Source organism: Triticum dicoccoides, chromosome 6A (genome assembly GCF_002162155.2).
Source record: "Triticum dicoccoides isolate Atlit2015 ecotype Zavitan chromosome 6A, WEW_v2.0, whole genome shotgun sequence".
Classification (NCBI taxonomy): domain Eukaryota; kingdom Viridiplantae; phylum Streptophyta; class Magnoliopsida; order Poales; family Poaceae; genus Triticum; species Triticum dicoccoides.
In genome coordinates this window covers 556995796-557018617 of record NC_041390.1, presented here as the reverse complement: position 1 = coordinate 557018617, position 22822 = coordinate 556995796, and the positions used below count along the sequence as shown (strand labels likewise).

At 43.3% G+C, this 22822-nt stretch overlaps 1 protein-coding gene across 1 annotated transcript; it reads left to right on the top strand.

Annotated features, from left to right (window-relative positions):
* Nucleotides 1-21041: 21041 nt before the first annotated feature.
* On the top strand, nucleotides 21042-22602 carry LOC119315975 (peroxidase 31-like). Its single transcript, XM_037590394.1, has one exon. It carries the CDS (start codon nucleotides 21042-21044, stop codon nucleotides 22233-22235), a length of 1194 nt encoding a protein of 397 aa, XP_037446291.1. The 3' UTR covers nucleotides 22236-22602.
* The last annotated feature ends 220 nt before the right edge of the window (nucleotides 22603-22822 follow it).

The following is a 22822-nucleotide window of genomic DNA, read 5'->3' as shown; positions in this document are numbered from 1 at the left end:
TGTTAGTTCTCAATGAAGTTTCTGATTCATACTTGACATTGTGAATAGATTATTACTTGAGCATAAGAAATCATATGACAATATTTATATATGTTGCTGTTATAAGAATGATCATGATGCCTTCATGTCTGTATTTTATTTTATCGACACCTCTATCTCTAAACGTGTGGACATATTTATCATTATCGGCTTCCGCTTGAGCACAAGCGAGGTCTAAGCTTGGGGGAGTTGATACGTCCATTTTGCATCATGCTTTTATATCGATATTTATTGCATTATGGGCTGTTATTACACACTATGTCATAATACTTATGCCTATTCTCTCTTATTTTACAAGGTTTACATGAAGAGGGAGAATGCCGGCAGCTAGAATTCTGGGCTGGAAAAGGAACAAATATTAGAGACATATTCTGCACAGCTCCAAAAGTCTTGAAACTTCACAGAAGCAGTTTTCGGAATTTATAAAAAATACTGAGTGAAGAAACTACCAGAGGAGGGCCACCACCTGGCCACGAGGGTGGGAGGCGCTCCCTACCTCCCTGGGCGCGCCCCCTGCCTCGTGGGCCCCCGGGAAGGCCTCCGGTGTCCATCTTCTGCTATATGAAGTCTTTTACCCTGAAAAAAATCATAAGCAAGCTTTCGGGACGAGACTCTGCCGCCACGAGGCAGAACCTTGGCGGAACCAATCTAGGGCTCCGGCAGAGCTGTTCTGTCGGGGAAACTTCCCTCCGGGAGGGGGAAATCATCGCCATCGTCATCACCAATGATCCTCTCATTGGGAGGGGGTCAATATTCATCAACATATTCACTAGCACCATCTCCTCTCAAACCCTAGTTCATCTCTTGTATCCAATCTTTGTCTCATAGCCTGAGATTGGTACCTGTAGGTTGCTAGTAGTGTTGATTACTCCTTGTAGTTGATGCTAGTTGGTTTATTTGGTGGAAGATCATATGTTCAGATCCATTATGCATATTAACACTCCTCTGATTATGAACATGAATATGCTTTGTGAGTAGTTACTTTTGTTCCTGAGGACATGGGAGAAGTCTTACTATTAGTAGTCATGTGAATTTGGTATCCGTTCGATATTTTGATGAGATGTATGTTGTCTCTCCTCTAGTGGTGTTATGTGAACGTTGACTACATGACACTTCACCATTGTTTGGGCCTAGAGGAAGGCATTGGGAAGTAATAAGTAGATGATGGGTTGCTAGAGTGACAGAAGCTTAAGCCCTAGTTTATGCATTGCTTCGTAAGGGGCTGATTTGGATCCATATGTTTCATGATACGGTTAGGTTTACCTTAATACTTCTTTTGTAGTTGCGGATGCTTGCAATAGGAGTTAATCATAAGTGGGATGCTTGTCCAAGTAAGGACAACACCCAAGCACCGGTCCACCCACATATCAAATTATCAAAGTACCGAACGCGAATCATATGAACGTGATGAAAACTAGCTTGACGATAATTCCCATGTGTCCTCGGGAGAGCTTTTCTCTATATAAGAGTTTGTCTAGGATTGTCCTTTGCTACAAAAAGGATTGGGCCATCTTGCTGCACTTTATTTACACTTGTTACTTGCTACCCGTTACAATTTATCTTATCACAAAACTATCTGTTACCTACAATTTCAGTGCTTGCAGAGAATACCTTACTGAAAACCGCTTGTCATTTGCTTCTGCTCCTCGTTGGGTTCGACACTCTTACTTATCGAAAAGGCTACGATAGATCCCCTACACTTGTGGGTCATCATGGCATCAGAACCAGGTATATGCGTAGATGATATATGCATGAGTAGAACACAATGAGTTGTGCACGATAATAGTCATACTGCTTACCACCAACGTCTTACTTTGATTTGGCGGTATTGTTGGATGAAGCGGCCTAGACCAACATTACATGATTGCGTTCATGAGACTGGTTCTACCGAAGTGCTTCGCACACAGGTGGCTGGTGGTGTCTGTTTCTCCAACTTTAGTTGAATCAAGTTTGACTACGGCCAGTCCTTGTTCAAGGTTAAAACAGCACACTTGATGAAAAATTGTTGTGGTTTTTGATACGTAGGTAAGAACGGTTCTTTCTAGAAGCCCGTAGCAGCCACGTAAAACTTGCAACAACAAAGTAGAGGACGTCTAACTTGTTTTTACAGGGCATGTTGTGATGTGATATGGTCAAGACGTGATGAGATATAAATTGTTGTATGAGATGATCATGTTTTGTAAAAGTTATCGGCAACTGGCAGGAGCCTTATGGTTGTCGCTTTATTGTATGAAATGCAATCGCCATGTAATTGCTTTACTTTATCACTAAGCGGTAGCGATAGTCGTAGAAGCAATAGTTGGCGAGACGACAACTATGCTACGATAGAGATCAAGGTGCCAACCTGGTTACGATGGAGATCACGACGGTGCTTTGGAGATGGAGATCAAAGGCACAAGATGATGATGGCCATATCATGTCACATATTTTGATTGCATGTGATGTTTATCTTTTATGCATCTTATTTTGCTTAGTATAGCAGTAGCATTATAAGATTATCCCTCACTAAATTTCAAGGTATAAATGTTCTCCCTGAGTATGCACCGTTGCTACAGTTCATCGTGCCGAGACACCACGTGATGATCGGGTGTGATAAGCTCTACGTTCACATACAACGGGTACACGCAGAATACTCGGGTTAAACTTGATGAGCCTAACATATGTAGATATGACCTCGGAACACTGAGACCGAAAGGTCGAACGTGAATCATATAGTAGATATGATCAACATAGAGATATTCACCATTGAAAACTACTCCATCTCACATGATGACCGGACATGGTTTAGTTGATATGGATCACATGATCATTTAGATGACTAGAGGGATGTCTAAGTGGGAGTTCTTAAGTAATATGATTAATTGAACTTTAATTTATCATGAACTTAGTACCTGATAGTTTTTGCATGTCTATGTTGTTGTAGATCAATGGCCCGTGCTACGGTTCCTTTGAATTTTAATGCGTTCCTAGAGAAAGCTAAGTTGAAAGATGATGGTAGAAATTACACGGACTGGGTCCGTAACTTGAGCATTATCCTCATTGCTGCACAGAAGAATTACATCCTAAAAGCACCGCTAGGTGTACCACGTGCGCCAGCAACTACAGACATTGTGAATGCCTGGCAGTCACGTGTTGATGACTACTCGATAGTTCAGTGTGCCATGCTTTACGGCTTAGAATCGGGACTTCAAAGACATTTTGAACGTCATGGAGCATATGAGATGTTCCGGGAGTTGAAGTTAATATTTCAAGCAAATGCCCGAGTTGAGAGATATGAAGTCTCCAATAAGTTCTATAGCTGCAAGATGGAGGAGAATAGTTATGTTAGTGAACGCATACTCAGAATGTCTGGGTACCATAACCACTTGACTCAGCTAGGAGTTAATCTTCATGATGATAGTTTCATTGATAGAGTTCTTCAATCACTGCCACCAAGCTATAAAGGCTTTGTGATGAACTATAATATGCAAGGGATGGAAAAGACAATTCCCGAGCTCTTCGCAATGCTAAAGACTGCGGAGGTAGAAATCAAGAAGGATCATCAAGTGTTGATGATTAACAAGACCACTAGTTTCAAGAAAAATGGCAAAGGGAAGAAGGGGAACTTCAAGAAGAATAGCAAGCAAGTTGCTACTCCTGGGAAGAAGCCCAAGTCAGGACCTAGGCCTGAAACTGGGTGCTTCTACTGCAAAGGGACTGGTCACTAGAAGCGGAACTGCCCCAGGTATTTGGCGAATAAGAAGGATGGCAAAGTGGAAGGTATATTTGATATACATGTTATTGATGTGTACCTTACTAATGCTCGTAGTAGTGCCTGGGTATTTGATACTGGTTCTATTGCTCATATTTGCAACTCGAAACAGGGCCTACGGATTAAATAAAGATTGGCTAAGGACGAGGTGACAATGAGCGTGGGAAATGGTTCCAAAGTCGATGTGATCATCGTCGGCACGCTACCTCTACATCTACCGTCGGGATTAGTTTTAGACCTGAATAATTGTTATTTGGTGCCAGCGTTGAGCATGAACATTATATCTGGATCTTGTTTGATGCGAGACAGTTATTCATTTAAATCAGAGAATAATGGTTGTTTTATTTATATGAGTAATATCTTTTATGGTCATGCACCCTTGATGAGTGGTCTATTTTTATTGAATCTCGATTTTAGTGATACACATATTCATAATATTGAAGCCAAAAGATTCAAAGTTAATAATGATAGTGCAACTTATTTGTGGCACTGCCGTTTAGGTCATATTGGTGTAAAGCACATGAAGAAACTCCATGCTGATGGACTTTTGGAATCACTTGATTATGAATCACTTGATTCTTGCGAATTGTGTCTCATGGGCAAGATGACTAAGACTCCGTTCTCCGCAACAATGGAGCGAGCAACTGACTTGTTGGAAATAATACATACTGATGTATGCGGTCCGATGAGTGTTGAGGCTCATGGTGGGTAGCGTTATTTTCTTACCTTCATAGATGATTTGAGTAGATGTGGGTATATCTACTTGATGAAACATAAGTCTGAAACATTTGAAAAGTTCAAAGAATTTTTCAGAGTGAAGTGGAAAATCATCATAACAAGAAAATAAAGTTTCTACGATCTGATCGTGGAGGTGAATATTTGAGTTATGAGTTTGGTCTTCATTTGAAACAATGTGGAATAGTTTTCGCAACTCACGCCACATGGAAAACCACAGGGTAATGGTGTGTCCGAACGTCGTAACCATACTTTATTAGATATGGTGTGATCTATGATGTCTCTTACTGATTTAGCACTATCGTTTTGGGGTTATGCTTTAGAGATGACTGCATTCACGTTAAATAGGGCACCATCTAAATCCGTTGAGACAACACCATATGAACTGTGGTTTGGAAAGAAACCTAAGCTGTCGTTTCTTAAAGTTTGGGGTTGCGATGCTTATGTGAAAAAGCTTCAACCTGATAAGCTCGAACCCAAATCAGAGAAATGTGTCTTCATAGGATACCCAAAGGAGCCTGTTGGGTACACCTTCTATCACAGATCCGAAGGCAAGATATTCGTTGCTAAGAATGGATCCTTTCTAGAGAAGGAGTTTCTCTCGAAAGAAGTGAGTGGGAGGAAAGTAGACCTTGATGAGGTAATTGTACCTTCTCCTGAATTGGAAAGTAGTTCATCACAGAAATCAGTTCCAGTGATTCCTACACCAATTAGTGAGGAAGCTAATGATGATGATCATGAAACTTCAGATCAAGTTACTACCGAACCTCGTAGGTCAACCAGAGTACGATCCGCACAAGAGTGGTACGGTAATCCTATTCTGGAGGTCATCTTACTTGACCATGAAGAACCTACGAACTATGAGAAATCGATGATGAGCCCAGATTCCGCGAAATGGCTTGAGGCCATGAAATCTAAGATGGGATCCATGTATGAGAACAAAGTGTGGGCTTTGGTTACCTTGCCCAATGATCGGCAAGCTATAGAGAATAAATGGATCTTCAAGAAGAAGACTGACGTTGACGGTAATGTTATTGTCTACAAAGCTTGACTTGTTGCGAAAGGTTTTTGACAAGTTCAAGGAGTTGACTATGATGAGACCTTCTCACCCATAGCGATGCTTAAGTCTGTCTGAATCATGTTAGCAATTGCCGCATTTTATGATTATGAAATCTGGCAAATGGATGTCAAAACTGCATTCCTTAATGGATATCTTAAAGAAGAGTTGTATATGATGCAACTAGAAGGTTTTTTCGATCCAAAAGGTGCTAACAAAGTGTGCAAGCTCTAGCGATCCATTTATGGACTGGTGCAAGCCTCTTGGAGTTGGAATATACGCTTTGATAGTGTGATCAAAGCATATGGTTTTATACAGACTTTTGGAGAAGCTTGTATTTACAAGAAAGTGAGTGGGAGCTCTGTAGCATTTCTAATATTATATGTGGATGGCATACTGTTGATTGGAAATAATACAAAATTTCCGGATAGCATAAAAGGATACTTGAATAAGAATTTTTCAATGAAAGATCTCGGTGAAGTTGCTTATATATTGGGCATCAAGATCTATAGATATAGATCAAGATGCTTAATTGGACTTTCACAAAGCACATACCTTGATAAAGTTTTCAAAAAAGTTCAAAATGGATCAGTCAAAGAAAGGGTTCTTGCTTATGTTACAAGGTGTGAAGTTGAGTCAGACTCAATGCCCGACCACTGTAGAAGATAGAGAGAAAATGAAAGTCATTCCCTATGCCTCAGCCATATGTTCTATCATGTATGCAATGCTGTGTACTAGACCTGATGTGTGCCTTGCTATAAGTATAGCAGGGAGGTACCAAAGTAATCCAGGAGTGGATCACTAGACAGCGGTCAAGAACATCCTGAAATACCTGAAGAGGACTAAGGATATGTTTCGCGTTTATGGAGGTGACAAAGAGCTAGTCATAAATGGTTACGTCGATGCAAGCTTTGACACTGATCCAGATAACTCTAAGTCGCAAACCGAATATGTATTTATATTGAATGGTGGAGATGTCAGTTGGTGCAGTTCCAAGTAGAGCATCGTGGCGGAATCTACGTGTGAAGCGGAGTACATAGCTTCTTTGGAACCAGCAAATGAAGGAGTCTAGATGAAGGAGTTCATATCCTATCTAGGTGTAATACCTAGTGCATCGGGTCCAATGAAAATCTTTTGTGACAATACTGGAGCAATAGCCTTGGCGAAGGAATCCAGATTTCACAAGAGAACCAAACACATCAAGAGATGCTTCAATTCCATCCATGGTCAAGTCAAGGAGGGAGACATAGAGATTTGCAAAATACATACAGATACGAATGTTGCAGACCCATTGACTAAGCCTCTTCCACGAGCAAAACATGATCAGCACCAAGACTCCATGGGTGTTAGAATCATTACTATATAATCTAGATTATTGACTCTAGTGCAAGTGGGAGACTGAAGGAAATATGCCCTAGAGGCAATAATAAAGTTTTTATTTATATTTCCTTGTATCATGATAAATGTTTATTATTTCATGCTAGAATTGTATTAACTGGAAACTTAGTACATGTGTGAATACATAGACAAACAGAGTGTCCCTAGTTTGCCTCTACTTGACTAGCTCGTTAATCAAGGATGGTTAAGTTTCCTAACCATAGACATGTGTTGTCATTTGATGAACGGGATCACATCATTACAGAATGATGTGATGGACAAGACCCATCTGTTAGCTTAGCATTATGACCATTTAGTTTTATTGCTATTGTTGTCTTCATGACTTATACATGTTCCTCTGACTATGAGATTATGCAACTCCCGAATACCGGAGGAACACCTTATGTGCTATCAAACGTCACAACGTAATTGGGTGATTATAAAGATGCTCTACCGGTGTCTCCGAAGGTGTTTGTTGAGTTGGCATAGATCAAGATTAGGATTTGTCACTCCATGTATCGGAGAGGTATCTCTGGGCCCTCTTGGTAATGCACATCACTATAAGCCTTGCAAGCAATGTGACTAATGAGTTAGTTGCGGGATAATGCATTATGGAACGAGTAAAGAGACTTGCTGGTAACGAGATTGAACTAGGTATGTGATGTCTACTACACAACCTTCTTCTTGTAGACGTTGTTGGGCCTCCAAGTGCAGAGGTTTGTAGGACAGTACCAAATTTCCCTCAAGTGGATGACCTAAGGTTTATCAATCCGTGGGAGGCGTAGGATGAAGATGGTCTCTCTCAAGCAACCCTGCAACCAAATAACAAAGAGTCTCTTGTGTCCCCAACACACCCAATACAATGGTAAATTGTATAGGTGCACTAGTTCGGCAAAGAGATGGTGATACAAGTGCAATATGGATGGTAGATATAGGTTTTTGTAATCTGAAAATATAAAAATAGCAAGGTAACTAATGATAAAAGTGAGCATAAATGGTATTGCAATGGTAGGAAACAAGGCCTAGGGTTCATACTTTCACTAGTGCAAGTTCTCTCAACAATAATAACATAATTGGATCATATAACTATCCCTCAACATGCAATAAAGAGTCACTCCAAAGTCACTAATAGCGGAGAACAAACGAAGAGATTATGGTAGGGTACGAAACCACCTCAAAGTTATTCTTTCCAATCAATCCGTTGGGCTATTCCTATAAGTGTCACAAACAGCCCTAGAGTTCGTACTAGAATAACACCTTAAGACACAAATCAACCAAAACCCTAATGTCACCTAGATACTCCAATGTCACCTCAGGTATCCGTGGGTATGATTATGCGATATGCATCACACAATCTCAGATTCATCTATTCAACCAACACATAGAACCTCAAAGAGTGCCCCAAAGGTTCTACTAGAGAATCACGACGAAAACGTGTGCCAACCCCTATGCATAGGTTCATGGGCGGAACCCGCAAGTTGATCACCAAAACATACATCAAGTGAGTCACGTGATATCCCATTGTCACCACAGATACGCACGGCAAGACATACATCAAGTGTTCTCAAATCATTAAAGACTCAATCCGATAAGATAACTTCAAAGGGAAAACTCAATCCATTACAAGAGAGTAGAGGGGGAGAAGCAACATAAGATCCAACTATAATAGCAAAGCTCGCGATACATCAAGATCGTGCCAAATCAAGAACATGAGAGAGAGATCAAACACATAGCTACTGGTACATACCCTAAGCCCCGAGGGTGAACTACTCCCTCCTCGTCATGGAGAGTGCCGGGATGATGAAGATGGCCACCGGTGAGGGTTCCCCCCTCCGGCAGGGTGCCGGAACAGGGTCCCGATTTACTTTTGGTGGCTACAGAGGCTTGTGGTGGTGGAACTCCCGATCTATTCTGTTCTTCGGAAGTTTTAGGGTGCGTGGATATATATGGGTGAAAGAAGTACGTCGGTGGAGCTTTGGGGGGCCCACGAGGCAGGGGGCACGCCCTAGGGGGGCGCCCCCCACCCTCGTGGCCACCTCCCTTCTTTCCTGACATGCACTCCAAGCTTTTCTGGTAGCTTTCCTTCCAAAAATAACTTCCCCAGTTGGTTTCATTTCGTTTCGACTCCGTTTGATATTCCTTTTCTTCGAAACACTGAAATAGGCAAAAAAAACAGCAATTCTGGGCTGGGCCTCCGGTTAATAGGTTAGTCCCAAAAGTAATATAAAAGTGGAAAATAAAGCCCAATAATGTCCAAAACAGTACATAATATAGCATGGAGCAATCAAAAATTATAGATACGTTGGAGACGTATCAAGCATCCCCAAGCTTAATTCCTGCTCGTCCTCGAGTAGGTAAATGATAAAAAAGATAATTTTTGATGTGGAATGCTAGTTGGCATAATTTCATTGTAATTCTTCTTAATTGTGGTATGAATATTCAGATCCGAAAGATTCAAGATAAAAGTTCATATTGACATAAAAATAATAATACTTCAAGCATACTAACTAAGCAATTATGTCCTCTCAAAATAACATGGCCAAAGAAAGTTCATCCCTACAAAATCATATAGTTTAGTCATGCTCCATTTTTGTCACACAAGAATGCTCTCATCATGCACAACCCCGATGACAAGCCAAGCAATTGTTTCATACTTTAATAATCTCAAACCTATAAACTTTCACGCAATATATGAGCGCAAGCCATGGACATAGCACTATGGGTGGAATAGAATATGATGATGGGGGTTATGTGGAGAAGACAAAAAAGGAGAAGATCTCACATCAACGAGGCTAATCAATGGGCTATGGAGATGCCCATCGATTCGTGTTAATGCAAGGAGTAGGGATTTCCATGTAACGGATGCACTAGAGCTATAAATGTATGAAATCTCAGCAAAAGAAACTAAGTGGGTGTGCATCCAACTTGCTTGCTCATGAAGACCTAGGGCACTTGAGGAGGCCCATCGTTGGAATATACAAGCCAAGTTCTATAATGAAAAATTCCCACTAGTATATGAAAGTGACAAAACAAGAGACTCTTTATCATGAAGATTACGGTGCTACTTTGAAGCACAAGTGTGGCAAAGGATAGTAACATTGTCCCTTCTCTCTTTTTCTCTCATTTTTTTATGTGGGCTCCTTTGGCCTCTTTTTTTATTTGGGCTCCTTTGGCCTCTTCTTTTTTTTAAACCTCACATGGGACAATGCTCTAGAAAATGATGATCATCATACTTCTATTTATTTACAACTCAATGATTACAACTCGATATTAGAACAAAGTATGACTCTATATGAATGCCTCCGGCGGTGTACCGGGATATGCAACGAATCAAGAGTGACATGTATGAAAGAATTATGAACGGTGGCTTTGCCACAAATACTATGTCAACTACATGATCATGCTAGCAATATGACAATGATGAATGTGTCATGATAAATGGAATGGTGGAAGGTTGCATGGCAATATATCTCGGAATGGCTATGCAAATGCCATAATAGGTAGGTATGGTGGCTGTTTTGAGGAAGATATAAGGAGGTTTATGTGTGAAAGAGCGTATCATATCACGGGGTTTGGATGCACCGGCAAAGTTTGCACCAAATCTCGATGTGAGAAAGGGCAATGCACGGTACCGAAGAGGCTAGCAATGATGGAAGGGTGAGAGTGCGTATAATCCATGGACTCAACATTAGTCATAAAGAACTCACATACTTATTGCAAAAATCTACAAGCCATCAAAAACCAAAGCACTACGCGCATGCTCCTAGGGGGATAGATTGGTAGGAAAAGACCGTCGCTCGTCCCCGACCGCCACTCATAAGGAGGACAATCAAATAACACCTCATGTTTCAAATTTCTTACATAACGTTTACCATACGTGCATGCTACGGGACTTGCAAACTTCAACACAAGCATTTCTCAAATTCACAACTACTCAACTAGCACGACTTTGATATTATCACCTCCATATCTCAAAACAATCATCAAGCATCAAACTTCTCTTAGTATTCAACACACTCATAAGAAAGTTTTTACTAGTCTTAAATACCTAGCATATTAGGATTAAGAAAATTACCATGCTATTTAAGACTCTCAAAATAATCTAAGTGAAGCATGAGAGATCATCTATTTCTTCAAAATAAAACCACCATTGTGCTCTAAAAGATATAAGTGAAGCACTAGAGCAAACGACAAACTACTCCAAAAGATATAAGTGAAGATCAATGAGTAGTCGGATAATTATGCAACTATGTGAAGACTCTCCCATTTAATAATTTCAGATCTAATGTATTTTATTCAAGAAGCAAGCAAAACAAAATAAAATGACATTTCAAGGATAGCACACATCATGTGAAGAAGCAAAAACTTAGGTTCAACCGATACTAACCGATAATTGTTGAAGAAGAAAGGTGGGATGCCTACTGGGGCATCCCCAAGCTTAGATGCTTGATACTTCTTGAAATATTATCTTGGGGTGCCTTGGGCATCCCCAAGCTTGAGCTTTTGTGTCTCCTTAATTCCTTTTATATCACGGTTTCCTAAATCTCAAAAGCTTCATCCACACCAAACTCAACAAGAACTCGTGAGATAAGTTAGTATAAGCCAATGCAAAAACCTTATCATTCTATAATGTAGAAAATCACAAAAATTATTATTCAACACTGCATACTAAATGCCTCTGCATATTTAATAGCCCTATCCTCAAATAAAATCATTAAACAAGCAAACATAACAGCAATCTGCCAAGACAGTACAGTCTGTAAAGAATGCAAGATTCATCATACTTCCCTAACTCCAACAATTATGAAAGAAAATTCACACTGTAGTAAATTTATCAGATCTTAATATTCAAAAGGTTTCAACATTTTATCAAATTCTTACTTTTCTAGGGAATTTTTGCAACAGTGGTAAACTTTCTGTTTTGAAACAGCAACAGGTATACTTGCAAAATAAGCATGGTAAACGCTATTGTTCACATTTCTATTGCAAATAAAGATGCAAAACATTATTCTAAGTAACAGCAAGCAAATACTAACAAAATAAAATGACGCTCCAAGCAAAACACATATCATGTGGTGAATAAAAATATAGCTCCAAGTGAAGTTACCGATGAACGAAGACGAAAGAGGGGATGCCATCCGGGGCATCCCCAAGCTTAGGCTCTTGGTTATCCTAGAATATTACCTTGGGGTTCCTTGGGCATCCCCAATCATAGGCTCTTGCCCCTACTTATTCCATAGTCCATCGAATCTTTACCCAAAACTTGAAAACTTCACAACACAAAACTTAACAGAAAATCTCGTGAGCTCCGTTAGCGAAAGAAAACAAAACACCATTTCATAGTACTGTAATTAACTCATTCTTTATTTATATTGGTGTTAAAACTACTGTATTTAAACTTCTCTATGGTTTATAAACTATCTTACTAGCCATAGATTCATCAAAATAAGCAAACAACACACGAAAAACAGAATTTGTCAAAAACAGAACAGTCTGTAGTAATCTGTATCAAACGTATACTTCTGGAGCTCCAAAAATTCTAAAATAAATTGGTGGACCTGAGGAATTTGTCTAGTAATCATTTTCAAAAAGAATCAACTAAATATCACTCTCCAATAAAAAGTTGAAGCTAATCTCGTGAGTGCTAAAGTTTCTGTTTTTTTTACAGCATGATCATAAAGACTTCACCCAAGTCTTCCCAAAGGTTCTACTTGGCACAAACACTAATTAAAACACAAAGCCACATCTAAACAGAAGCTAGATGGATTATTTATTAATAAACAGAACCAAAAATCAAGAAACTAAAATAAAATTGGGTTGCCTCCCAACAAGCGCTATCGTTTAACGCCCCTAGCTAGGCATGATAATTTCAATGATGCTCACATAAAAGATAAGAATTGAAACATAAAGGGAGCATCATGAAGAATATGACTAGCACATTTAAGTCTAACCCACTTCATATGCATAGGGATTTTGTGAGCAAACAACTTATGGGAACAAGAATCAACTTGCATAGGAAGGCAAAACAAGCATAACTTCAAAACTTTAAGCACATAGAGAGGAAACTTGATATTATTGCAATTCCTACAAGCATATATTCCTCCCTCATAATAATTTTCAGTAGCATCATGAATGAATTCAACAATATAACCAGCACCTAAAGCATTCTTTTCATGATCTACTTGCATAGAAAATTTACTACTCTCCACATAAGAAAAATTCTTGTCATTCGGAACAGTGGGAGTAAACTCAACAAAACAACTATCATGTGATTGAAAATTAAGATCAAGATGACAAGTTTCATGGTTATCATTATTCTTTATAGAATACTTGTCATCATAATAATCATCATAGATATGAGGCATGCTTTCATCATAGTAAATTTGCTCATCAAAGCTTGGGGGACAAAAAATATCATCATCATCAAACACAGCTTCCCCAAGCTTGTGGCTTTGCATATCATTAGCATCATGGATATTTAAGGAATTCATACTAACAACATTGCAATCATGCTCATCATATAAATATTTAGTGCCAAATATTCTAATGCATTCTTCTTATAGCACTTGAGCACAATTTTCCTTTCCATCATTTTCACGAAAGATATTAAAAAGATGAAGCATATGAGGCAACCTTAATTCCATTTTTTTTATTTTTCTTTTATAAACTAAACTAGTGCTAAAACAAGAAACAAAAAGATTCGATTGCAAGATCTAAAGATATACCTTCAAGCACTCACCTCCCCGGCAACGGCGCCAGAAACTAGCTTAGTTGATGGGGTGTGAGTTCCGCTTACCTAGCCTCCCCGGCAACGGCGCCAGAAAAGAGCTTGATATCTACTACACAACCTTCTTCTTGTAGACGTTGTTGGGCCTCCAAGTGCAGAGGTTTGTAGGACAGTAGCAAATTTCCCTCAAGTGGATGACCTAAGGTTTATCAATCCGTGGGAGGCGTAGGATGAAGATGGTCTCTCTCAAGCAACCCTGCAACCAAATAACAAAGAGTCTCTTGTGTCCCCAACACACCCAATACAATGGTAAATTGTATAGGTGCACTAGTTCGGCGAAGAGATGGTGATACAAGTGCAATATGGATGGTAGATATAGGTTTTTGTAATCTGAAAATATAAAAACAGCAAGGTAACTAATGATAAAAGTGAGCGTAAACGGTATTGCAATGGTAGGAAACAAGGCCTAGGGTTCATACTTTCACTAGTGCAACTTCTCTCAACAATAATAACATAATTGGATCATATAACTATCCCTCAACATGCAACAAAGAGTCACTCCAAAGTCACTAATAGCAGAGAACAAACGAAGAGATTATGGTAGGGTACGAAACCACGTCAAAGTTATTCTTTCCAATCAATCTGTTGGGCTATTCCTATAAGTGTCACAAACAGCCCTAGAGTTCGTACTAGAATAACACCTTAAGACACAAATCAACCAAAACCCTAATGTCACCTAGATACTCCAATGTCATCTCAAGTATCCGTGGGTATGATTATATGATATGCATCACACAATCTCAGATTCATCTATTCAACCAACACATAGAACCTCAAAGAGTGCCCCAAAGTTTCTACCAGAGAATCATGATGAAAACATATGCCAACCCCTATGCATAGGTTCATGGGCGGAACCCGCAAGTTGATCACCAAAACATACGTCAAGTGAGTCACGTGATATCCCATTGTCACCACAGATACGCATGGCAAGACATACATCAAGTGTTCTCAAATCATTAAAGACTCAATCCGATAAGATAACTTCAAAGGGAAAACTCAGTCCATTACAAGAGAGTAGAGGGGGAGAAGCAACATAAGATCCAACTATAATAGCAAAGCTCGCGATACATTAAGATCATGCCAAATCAAGAACACGAGAGAGAGAGAGAGAGAGATCAAACACATAGCTACTGGTACATACCCTCAGCCCCGAGGGTGAACTAGTCCCTCCTCATCATGGAGAGCGCCAGGATGATGAAGATGGCCACCGGTGAGGGTTCCCCCCTCCCTCAGGGTGCCAGAACAGGGTCCCGATTTACTTTTGGTGGCTACAGAGGCTTGCGGCGGCGGAACTCCCGATCTATTCTGTTCTTCGGAAGTTTTCGGGTACGTGGGTATATATGGGTGAAAGAAGTATGTCGGTGGAGCTTCGGGGGGGGCACGAGGCAGGGGGCGCGCCCTAGGGGGGCACGCCCCCCACCCTCGTGGCCACCTCCCTTCTTTCCTGACGTGCACTCCAAGCTTTTCCGGTAGCTTTCCTTCCAAAAATAACTTCTCCAGTTGGTTTCATTCCGTTTCGACTCCGTTTGATATTCCTTTTGTTCGAAACACTGAAATAGGCAAAAAAACAGCAATTCTGGGTTGGGCCTCCGGTTAATAGGTTAGTCCCAAAAGTATTATAGAAGTGGAAAATAAAGCCCAATAATGTCCAAAACAGTACATAATATAGCATGGAGCAATCAAAAATTATAGATACGTTGGAGACGTATCAGTATGATGATACCGACGATCGAATCTCGGGCAAGTAACATACCGATGACAAAGGGAACAACGTATGTTGTTATGCGGTTTGACCGATAAAGATCTTCATACAATATGTAAGAGCCAATATGAGCATCCAGGTTTCGCTATTGGTTATTGACTGGAGATGTGTCTCGGTCATGTCTACATAGTTCTCGAACCCGTAGGGTCCGCACGCTTAATGTTCGATGACGATTTGTATTATGAGTTATGTGATATGATGACCGAACTTTGTTCGGAGACCCGGATGAGATCACAGACATGACAAGGAGTCTCGAAATGGTCAAGAGGTAAAGATTGATATATTGGACGAAGGTATTCGGACACCGGAATGGTTTCAGAAAGGTTCGGATATTTTTGGGGTACCGAGGGGTTACCAGAACCCCCCAAGGAAGTATTGGGCCTTGATGGGCCATAAGGGAGTAGGAGAGGGCAGGCCACAAGGTGGCGCCCCCCCCCCCCAAGGCAGTCTGAATTGGACGAAGGGGAGGGGGCACGGCCCCCTCTTTCCTTTCCCTCTCCCTCTCCTTCCCTCCTTCCCCCTCTTGGAATAGGAAAGGGAATCCAACTAGGATTTGGAATCCTAGTTGGACTCCCCTCTTGGCGCGCCCTCCTTGGTCGCCGGCCTCCTCCCTCTCCTCCTTTATATACATCGCCAAGGGGGCACCCCAAAGCATAATAGACAATCGCTTAGCCGTGTGCGGTGCCCCCCTCCATAGTTTAACACCTCGGTCATATCGTCGTAGTGCTTAGGCGAAGCCCTGCGCCCTTAACTTCATCATCACCGTCGCCACACCGTTGTGCTGACGGAACTCTCCCTCGACCCTCAACTGGATCAAGAGCTCGAGGGACATCATCGTGCTGAACGTGTGCTAAACATGGAGGTGCGTACGTTCGGTACTTGGATCGGTTGGATCGTGAAGACGTTCGACTACATCAACCGCGTTACTAAACGCTTCCGCTTTCAGTCTACGAGGGTACGTGGACACACTCTCCCATCTCATTGCTATGCATCTCCTAGATAGATCTTGCGTGATCGTAGGAATTTTTTTGAATTACTACGTTCCCCAACAGTGAGGTGGTTCGGTGAGGTGGCTCAGCCTCCGCGAGTCCCTGCAGGCCCTGCCGGGGCATCTTGGAGGTTTTCTTCTGGGGGTGGCCCCGTCCTCACCAGGCTCGCCTGCCTGGCAAGGGAGGTTTTTCTCCTGGTGGTTTCTCACCTCTCTGGCTTGGTCTTGGTCCTATTGATCTGCACATTGGTCCTTTGAAGATCTTGACCTCCCGTACTTTGGCCTGATCCTGGTGATGTAATCTTGCTCCTGTGCCTATGCACAGTCTGGGCAACAGACCCGGGGTTTGTTGCACCGACAATATCACAGAGAAGGAACATTGTGATCTACATGCGAAATGCATGAACATAACCATGAAGGTGACGGTCGGCTATGCCTTACCTCGTGGACCTGATGGAACTTTCCATTGCTCTTCGATTTCAGATGGCTTTGCTGTTGTCGGGGTGGATAAAGTTATGAATGGATTTGAGGAGCTGGAGCTTGAGTACCCTACAGGTGAAGGGGAGAATCATATGAGAGATGCCATAAGGACTACCATTCTATGGAGAAAGGAACACATCGTGCTGCCACACTGGCCGCCGCGTCAGCAGACTCGGCCGAAGGAGGCCCCTCAGCAGACTCCTCACAGTCCAACTCTATCTCCGTTGCCTCAGCCGTCTCCGCTGCGTCAGCACACTCCGACGCCTCAGCGGACTCCGCCGGAGGAGGCCCCTCAGCAAAATCCTCCGTCCCTCAACGGACTCCGCCAGAGGAGGCCCCTCGGTAGAATCCGCCGCGTCAGCTGACTCCGCCTCCTCCACCGCCTCAGCACCGGCGAAAGAGAACCGCCGCCGCTCCGGCGGCTAGCAGTACAACAGCGAAGAAATCCAGAGCAGGTACAAGCGTCAAGAAGGCTCCTACCAAGTTACCATATGACATGACTGAGGAGGAAATTAATGATATCGTGGATGCCGATGTGAAATGCCAGTTTGCACCGAAACGTCTAGATCCAAAGGAGAAAATTGATCCGATAAAAGTGAACCGTTGTCTGGATAACCTTACACGACCACCACCGCCTCCGCTGCTATCACACTATGACCGCTGTATTGTAAAGACATTTGATCAAGTGAAGCGGTCGGGAAGTAGCAGTGGTGCAAGAAGTGGGAAAAAAGTCCCCAGCTCTGAGAACAGGAAAAACAATCATGCCCCCTGCTCAAGGTGCTTACAGATATCGCTAATGATCCGGGGGTAGCGGCCACTCATCCTGGTTACCCTCTTGGTGATTACTTAGGCGATGAGGTACAGTTCGAAATGGCTAAGTTAGCCTTTAGATTCGAGCACGGGAAGCCTCACGTTAGACCCGAGGAGCTCTCGCATCTAACAACACAAATGCGAAAATTGCATCAGTGGTACATGAAAGCCTGCAAGGATGGGAGGAACAGTATCTTCGTGGGAATTAAATATGAGCATTTTTTCAATGGAGTCAAGGCGTTGTACATTGAATTTGATGAATTCTTTCAGTTATTCAATCAAGACGCCCTCGACAAAACTATCGTCAGTTGCTATTGTCTGTAAGTATTATTTCTGTAATTAAGTCTCTAGCTCAGCTTGTTCATTGTATGCATAATTATCCTCACTATATTATGCAGATTGAAGATCCTCGAATGAAAAAGAGGACAAATCTATGACATTGGGTTCATTAACCCAAATACCGTAAATGAATATACGGTAAAACACATGGCCGAGGATAGAGAGAAATACTTGCTAAAGGCGTTAATTCAACAACAAACCATAAGGGAAATACTATTTCCTTACAACTTCGGTGAGTGTTACTGTCTTGTGCACATTCTGTTTTGCTAACTCGAGGTTAAGTGTAATTGATGAGTTATGCGTGCGCAGGTTCTACTTTATTCTGCTAGTTATTACACTTGACGCGGGACTAGTAATTGTCTTGGACTCGGGGATACATAGAATGACTAGTCCCCTTCTTTAAATTAGATCCTATGGAAGCAGGATGAACTCCTACCACATGATCGCATACGAGCAATTCAAGAGAAATTGGCGGAATTCCTTGTTGAAGAGGTCATACCTACACACGGAGAATACCATCGGGTTATGAAATTTGAGTTTGGTAATTAGATATTAGCTAGCTAGGGATCGTAAGAGATGTTATATTGTATATATGCATAAACGTGTACTATATGTAGTAGCGTTGAAATAGATATACAAAAAGTTGTTGTTCGACCAAACACGGAGAAAGAGAGGTCACTTCTCTCTATATTCATGACGATGTTGGTGTAATGGTTCCTTCATTGCTATATGTATATGTAGTAGCTAGCTAGTGTCGAGTTGAATGGAAGACATAAAATAAAAATGAAAACCCTACATATAAAAGAGTTGAATGGTAAACACAAAAATAAAAGGAGGAAACACAAAATGAAACCCCTAAACCCTCCAAAACCCTAAACTCCTCCTTTCAAAACCCCCAAAAACCCCAGTGCTTTGTAGGAGCTAACGCGTGGCTGCCTTTTAGTCTCGGTCGGTGTTACCAACTAACAGAGGATGGGGTTGTATATGCTGCTTACCAGCTTCATAGTCGACGAGGACTGGAGGGCCATGGCTAAGACGAGGAGAACGAGATGGAGGCTAAGATGATGGGGAGAAGCAGCTCCTACTGCCAGAGAATGATGCTATCGCCATTGCTTGCGCAAATCTGAGTCGTCGTCGTCGCCGGTGCAAGAACCAAGAATGGGCTAGTCTTAGAGCAAGAGGTGAGCGAGTAAATGGGGGGTGAGGTCATCCCGCGCCAGCACATTTCGGCCTCCTGACATCTCCGTGTCTAGTTTCCACAGTACTATCGCGCACACCGCTCAGTCGCTCACTTTTTTGCGCTTGACTCAACCTGGCCCGCTGGAAACGGCAGATTCGAGCGTTCCTAGCAAGCCAAGTTATGGGCTACTTTAAGGCCTATGCTCGTGCGAGCCAAGCCCCATTATATGATACCAAACGCGATTTTCTTGCACCCATTGGGTTTGTTTGGGATGACGCGGGTAACTAAACATGCCCTTTAGGTATGAAATTGAATGCAACAATGTAAGTAAGTGGCTAACAGGCGAGACCTACCTAAAGCTAGGGTCTCCCGTTCCTGTGCCGCCGCCGCCGCATCTGAGAAATTTAGGTCCCCTCACCTTCGGCTGCCATCTTGGCGTTGAGAGGTGGGGGGACCTTGGATCTTCAAGATCTCTATGTTCTTCGTCAACGTCTAGTGATAATCGTAGTTTTTTGAGAATAAATTTTCTCTAATTTTTTGCGGTGCCATGAGATTAGAGAGTTTTCTGTCCTTGCAGATCCGAGTATTCGGATGTGATGAGTTTGTATTGTTGTGTCAAGCTTTTTTGCTGGTCTGATTCTTTGTGGATCTTTTATCGACATCATGATGAAGATATAGTGATTTGACGGCCTGCACTTCTAGGGGTCATCTCCGGCACAAGTACGTTCATCGATCAAGGCTTCCCATCTTTTTGAATGGGCGACTCAAGACGCTTTCAAAAAACATTACTGGTAATTTTCGTGCAGGTGAAAGAGTGACAACATCGTTGCTCCAGTCTAATTGCAGCCTCTTTACCGAAGTTTTGGAGCATTTCTTCGAGTAGAGATTGATACCATGAAGAAGATGTTTTCAAGAGATTTCATTGTAATTCTACTCATAGGAGTTACTCTGTATTTTCTTGGGTCTTAGATCAAAATCGGTGTACCTGTAACAATTACAAGTGTGAATAAAGTTACATGTGTTTCTAAAAAAAATAGCAGGCTAACAGCCCAGCTAGTTTTTCTTTTCTTTTTGAAAGCAAACAGCGCAGCTTAGCAGTCAGATAAGGCTACTCTTTTGGTTCATAGGATAGGATTATCGTAGGAATAGGAATTTTGTAGGAATGAGATGGCGTGTATCTCAAATCCTATGAGTAGGAATAGGAATCGAGATGTCATTTGGTTGACACCAAAGGAATTTTTTCATTGAGTCTAGACTCATTTTTATTTTCCTATGAAATGTGGAGGATAGGAACCAATCCTATGTAGGAATAGGAATCCATTTCTATAAACCAAAGGGCTCTAAAGAAAAAAAATCCTATAAAAATCCTATCCTCTAGAATTTCTATGAAATTCCTATGAAATTTCTCCAAACCAAAGGAGAGGCTAGTAAAAGAAACAGAGCGACGGACACGCTACTTCGTTCGTACTAGTAGATGGTGTCTGCTCTGCCTCTCCGGCCTCTTGTTCCGCCTAGGAGCACTCCCCGCCAACTCCGTTCCCGCCATTCGCTCTCCTCCACCGGCTCCGGCAAACATCCGCTGCAACACTCCACCACCCTCCTCCCCTCTCCCTCGCATTTCTAGGACCCCCACACACCTCGCCGGCCCTGACGTCGCCTGCTAGGACCTAGAGGGTCGAGTTAACCCAAGAACCGCACACCCGCAGGATCGACGTACCAAGCAGCTAGCAGCAGACATGCGCCGCCTGTCCCTCCTCCTCCTGGCCGCGGCCGCCCTCCTCGCCGCCGCGGTGGCAGGAGTGCGCGCCGGGCCGGAAATGCCCCAAGCGGCGTCGGTGGCAGGAATGGGCGCCGGGCCGGGAGTGCCCCAAGCGGCGGCGGCGGCGGCGGCAGGAATGGGCGCCGGGCCGCAAGTGCCCCAAGCGGCGGCGGCAGGAGTGCTCGCCGGGCCGGGAGTGCCCCAGGCGGCGGCGGGGGCCCCGGCGGCCAAGCTGTCGCCCGATTTCTACAGCCAGACGTGCCCACGGGCGGAGCGGATCATCGCGGAGGTGGTCCAGTCGAAGCAGATGGCGAACCCGACCACCGCCGCGGGCATGCTTCGCGTCTTCTTCCACGACTGCTTCGTGACCGGCTGCGACGCCTCCGTGCTGATCGCGCCCACCCGCTTCGCCAAATCCGAGAAGGACGCCGAGATCAACCACTCCCTCCCCGGCGACGCCTTCGACGCCGTGGTGCGCTCCAAGTTGGCCCTGGAGCTGGAGTGCCCCGGCGTGGTTTCCTGCGCCGACGTCCTGGCCCTGGCGTCCAGGGTGCTGGTCACCATGACCGGAGGCCCCAGGTACCCGGTCCCGCTGGGCCGCAAGGACTCGCTCTCCTCCAGCCCCACCGCCCCCGACGTGGAGCTCCCGCACTCCAACTTCACCGTCGGGCGCATCCTCGAGCTCTTCCTGGCCAAGGGGTTCACGGTGCAGGAGATGGTGGCGCTCTCCGGCGCGCACACGCTGGGCTTCTCCCACTGCCAGGAGTTCGCGTCCAGGATCTACAACTACCGCGACAAGACCGGCAAGCCGGCGCCGTTCGACCCGACCATGAACCCGGGCTACGCCAAGGGGCTCCAGGCCGCCTGCAAGGAGTACCTCAAGGACCCCACCATCGCCGCCTTCAACGACGTCATGACCCCCGGCAAGTTCGACAACATGTACTACGTGAACATTGAGCGCGGCCTGGGCCTGCTGAGCACCGACGAGGACATGTGGTCGGACCTGCGCACCAGGCCCCTCGTGGAGCGCTACGCCGCCAACAACACCGCCTTCTTCGACGACTTCGCCCGCGCCATGGAGAAGCTCAGCATGTACGGCGTCAAGACCGGCGCCGATGGCGAGATCAGGCGGCGCTGCGACGCCTACAACGACGGGCCCAACACCCTGTGATCGATGCGCGCATACGTTCCGCCGGCGTCGACGTCTCTGCCTACCACGAAACGTGCTGCATCGACCATTGCATGCATGCATGCTTGTGCGCGTTGAGTTTCCACAGGGTGGCCTTGGGATATCTTCGGGTGCGCTCAAGGTTATGGATCGGGACCGGCCGGTGAAGCAAGTTTAATTCATTCTCGTTCGATTGAGTTTTTCTTTTTCTTTGAGGGGTCTTGTTCGATTGAGTAATCTCTTTAGTTTGTGTGCGGTAAAAAAGTAATCGACATTGATGTCTTATTTGTATTCATTTTTTCCTCTTCTTTCGATCATATATCTTGCCTTTAATTAAATCAGCTTTTGGTTTTTACGTGTTCTTGATTTATCATATTGCTAGACTATGTTACTATGGTCATAGTGAGAAGTAACATACAAATATTATGCATGTTACTATCTTCATGATGGGTAGTAACATATGTGTAATATCATACGAACCATTATTTATTTAGATCTAGACTCATTTTGCCTCGGATGCGTTATGTTAGGCTAATCATAGTGAAGAGTAACTTACATCGATAACATGCATAAGTTATGGAAGTGGATTT

Coding starts and splice junctions, on each gene's coding strand:
- LOC119315975 (XM_037590394.1), top strand. CDS start 21,042: ATGCGCCGCCTGTCCCTCCTCCTCCTGGCCGCGGCCGCCCTCCTCGCC.